This window comes from Branchiostoma belcheri, unplaced genomic scaffold (genome assembly GCF_001625305.1).
Source record: "Branchiostoma belcheri isolate BF01 breed outbred unplaced genomic scaffold, Haploidv18h27 scaffold26, whole genome shotgun sequence".
NCBI classification, from domain to species: Eukaryota; Metazoa; Chordata; class Leptocardii; order Amphioxiformes; family Branchiostomatidae; genus Branchiostoma; species Branchiostoma belcheri.
The window spans coordinates 53,339-57,978 of NW_017803865.1; the positions used below are offsets into that span (position 1 = coordinate 53,339).

At 42.1% G+C, this 4,640-nt stretch overlaps 1 protein-coding gene across 1 annotated transcript in view; it reads left to right on the forward strand.

Moving 5' to 3' along the window:
- LOC109471780 (probable ATP-dependent RNA helicase DDX49) overlaps positions 1–4,640 on the forward strand; it is a 10,229-nt gene that overhangs the window by 4,598 nt on the left and 991 nt on the right. The window contains exon 6 of the mRNA XM_019771137.1: positions 4,391–4,610. Coding sequence (XP_019626696.1) covers positions 4,391–4,610 — 220 coding nt within the window. The remainder of the gene's footprint in view (positions 1–4,390; positions 4,611–4,640) is intronic.

The following is a 4,640-nucleotide window of genomic DNA, read 5'->3' on the forward strand; positions in this document are numbered from 1 at the left end:
ACAGTTGCCTATTTATGTCAGTTGCCTATATATGTTCATTTATTGTATTTTATTTTCCATCATCATTAGGGTTCCCTGCTCTGTGATGACACTGCTTTTCAGTGAGGCCCTGTATTACACAAATTGTGTATTGTGCAGGCAGATGTTACAGACAAACCTCTTTTTACAAACCAAAGCATGTCTCTCTGGGAACCCTTCAGAGCTAAGAGTAGACCCATATGTTTCAGATAGCTGTACTGTTGGATTGATGGGATAATCGTGTGCAAAGAAGATAATCATCAGTTGTGTTCAGAGACTGAGAGTGAAATGGACCTGGCAGCATCTGTTCCATACCCCAGCTATCAGAAAATAGGCAATCTTGTCCATTACATGCAGGTCGGAAATGGATTTAGGGGACCTTATACGGGGAGGATTGGGCCAGGCCAAGGGCATCAGATTACAGAAATGTGCAGTGAGTACTGTAAGTCCATTTTTGATTACGAAATCTTTAAGTTCACGGTTTTCACGAAGACGTTCTTCTCGTGAACTCACCTCCTCGCGAACCCATTCCGTACGTACCACCCCCCTCCCCCAAACATCGTGCGTCTCAACTCTACATTACGTAGTACTAGTAAATGACAAGACTCAACGAATAACAGCAGACTTCTTTTCAGAATCAAATAAACTTTATTCAATGAGCATATGGTTCACGGAGTCATTATTTTGTAACTAGTAATAACAAGTTACAAGTGTTTCTTGCGAAGAACGGTAAAAGTTTACAAAGCCGACTAGACAACATCAGTTTTAACAAGAACGCTAGTTCGGCGATAACGTAGCGATGAACAGCTGTAAACATGTGCAACATCGTACATACGGAATTTTACAACATACATCGGTAAAAAGTTGTTGTCGTGTACAAGCCACGTAAAGCAGAATTATTTACGGTATGGAAAATCGGCAAAAAAAATAGAACCAAGCGGGATAGCGTGGGTCTTTGTCTATACCTCGAGAGATCAAACTACACGAGTTCAACGTTACTCACCAAAGCTACACGCAAAAAAAATCATTTCACAGGATTTCCATACATCCCAAGAAAATTTACGCAACATATACAACATTAACAGGTATTTATAGGGAAGAATTGCACGAAAATCTACCGCCGAGTAACCGCCGAGCCGATCGACAAATCACAAGAAATCCAACATGGCGGCCTTTGTTTACATAGCGCGTTGTCTAATGGTCTAAGTTTGCTTGATTTTTTTATTTATTTTTTTTACAACTTGTTGAATCAACATGGTTTTAAACGTTCCCAAACAGCAAATTTATAGAACAGTGCGCTAAAATTTCACAACTTAAGATGATTTACGCGAGGACTACTGTGCAGAAGTTGGCAACATTTGCGAGTCTGCGGCTTTTGTTTTTACACACGCGCCCGTCGGCTCACAGCGGCTCAGATCTCTGTGCGGTCCCATCCCCTGGCGATGTCCAGTGCACCCAGGACCCAGTTCGCATGGATGGGCTTCAGTTTGGACAGTGTCATGTCCACGGAACCATGTTCTAACCGCGCGTACCTCGCACGTATCTCACGCAAAAAATAAAATTATTGACTGTCGGTAAATTTGCAGACATGTAACACCTTGTTAAAAATTACCGACTCGCGAAGTCATAGATCTCGTGAACTCCCAAATTGCTCCATCTCGTGAAATAAAGCATTCGTGAACATAACTGGACTTACAGTAAGTTATTACAGTTACAACTACACATATGTACCCAAGAAGACTGCTCAGGGGACCAATAAAATCTGGTCTATGTGGTGGTCGCTATAGACGGGATTCTTATGTCAATGAGAAAAACTATCCAAGGGACCATGAAAAAGTGCCAAACCTTGAGCATGTCAAAGATCCCACTGAACTTGTTTAAAAGAGTAGGCGTCCATCCTGCGGTGTGATTGGAGCAAACCTTACAGTCTGGTCATATGCAGAGAGGCATTTGGAGGGAGTGTGGACAGTAAACGTGACTGCCGATAAAGAAAGATTTATAAACCAACAAAGACAGGCAAAAAGGCAACTACAAATGGGCAGGCTAAATCAGCTGTCAGAATTGATCAACACACACAGAATATTGTACATTGATGGATGCAGGTACGGAGTTTTATGCGACTGTTACCGCGAGATGTAGCCGACGGTATGCACGGAAGTGCGAGGTGGGCAGTATGAGGGAGATAACGTATTTCAGGGGACGTGACCCTTGAAGTGATATGACAAGAACAATCATGTCAAATTAGGGGGAATATTAACCCATACACAACCGCGGGCAGATGTCACCGACAGCGTGCAAAATGGAGCGCATCGTACATGGCAATCGAAAGGTCGCGGAGGTTAGAGGTCGCGCCCTGGGCCATCGGTTCATTGATTGGGGGATGAATGAAGTGCCAAAATGGGCCATTAACTGAGGTGTGGAGGCCAACTTGGCAGTCCATCAAAATTGCTGTGGGGATGGGAGGCGCTGGGCTGTGTCGATAATGATAGAGTGGGTAGCTGGGGAGGGATCACCGTACTTGCCCCGCATGCTTGAGCAGGGCACAGAGGGCAACTGGCGGGGGATTGCCCCTTCCCACCCCAATAAATTTTAATAGTCTCTCAGATTGATCCCATCTCTAATTGATATATAGAGCGTGCCTGGTCTGGAGGATATTGAGGAAGACCGTTATATGGCCCACTCCTCTCGTCCATCTTCCCTGCTTCATGGGAGAAGCTATCCCTCTCATCACACCACGTTATTGGCTTGATAGATTTATCCCCGGCTGCTGTTTGACCTTGGGTCTGCAGTTCAATTGCCTGGACCAATCAATGAGCAATTTCTGAGGCCCCCACCAAGTTGGGCTAATCTGCACTTTATATTCTCATTGCGAGCTGATCAGATGATTTGTGAAAATGATGAATCGACACTTCTCGCTCCAGCAGGTTTTCGATCTATCCGGGGGCTATGCTGGAATAACCTGGCAAGGCAGATAATGTGGGGTCGTTTCTCTCTGGGTTTTGGCCTCTCTTACTTTCCTTTCTTTGTTATAAATTGTTGGATTGATTTATTAATAACTCGATCAATCTGAACAAGCCAGGTTGTGACCTTGCTTTGGTTGAATGCTGATAGTAGTTGATAGTATGGCACACTTGTGAGGATTGTGTTGTCACAAGAACACTAGGTAGTGCAGGGTTGGACATGTTTTCAAAAATCCTCTTGCCCTATCGGGCAAGTACATGGTCATTTCCACTTGCCCGAACCAACTTTTCACTTGCCCAAAATATACATGACATTTTTGCATTTTTACTACCAGCATCTTATTTTCTTATATTTTAGAGTTTATCATCCTGCATACTTTATTTATCAAAATAATGTGGTTTGAAGGACATATAATATCAATTTGGCAAAATGATGAGTAATTTTGATCCAAACACCATAGCAGCTATACTTTGCATCCAAAAAATTTACTTGCCCAATCGGGCAAGTACAGGGGGATATTCACTTGCCCGAACAGTATTTTTACTTGCCCTGGGCAAGTGGGCAATGGGACTTGTCCAACCCTGTAGTGCAGCTGACTTCAAGAAAGCTCATAGGTATATCTATTTATCAGATAAATAAAGATAAAGAAAGCTCATAGGTGATATCTAGCATTTTTTGCTATCAATCACAACACATCGTTTGAGTCAAAGTGATATTGTGTCTATTTATGGTACATGTATTTCATAAACTCAACCCTATAAAACGTTTTCAAAACCTTATCTTTGATCAGTGCACTACTAGTATATTGTGACTTTTACGATACTATGCCAACAGGCTGTAGGTGACTACCAGTATGTCAACATGGAGTCAAGGAGCTGTAAAGTTTTGAATGCTAGTATGTTGTCAAGTACAACAATGTAGAAACTTTGGCCACTGCACAAAATGAAGTGTGTTCTCAGAAAGTCCATTTTCTGATATATGAAAGTTAAGTACTAGTATCTAGAATTTGTTTTGATGAACCTTTTTTGATCAAGTTTTTGCTCTTTTACTTTTAAGTAGGTTCATCATCTTATATACTGCCTAGCCCAATATGCATCGGATTACTAGAAGCTGATTAGGTTATATTAGGATATCCTAAAAGCACATCAGTAGTAATCTAGCATCCTCTGTTACTACATTTGTCAACATTAGGATTGGAGTATGAATACAAAAAAGTATGTGCAGTATGAACTACTTAGTGGGAAAAGTTTATTGGAAGTTTTACTTGCACTGAGGTGCTGCAGTGCCCCCTACCAAATTCCTACAGAAAGACAGGTAGCAAGTGTGATGAAGGAGATGAAGGCACACTTGAATAGCTTGTGGCTATAATATTGTTGGTTATACATGTAACTCCTTCTGTATGCCTTCCTAGAGTGGCCACAGTGGAGACACTGACGCAGCATTACGTCCTGATGCCCCCCTATGTGAAGGATGGCTACCTGGTCCACATCATCCAGAAACTGCAGGAGGAACATGAGGGCTATTCTGTCATTGTCTTCACCAACACGTGCAAGTATGTAACACATGTGTGTGTGTGTTTGTGCTGTGATTTGGTACATTTTTCAGTGTTTTGTGGACAAGGCATTTTAGAAGTGAACATGTACTCTAATATTGAGTTTTTC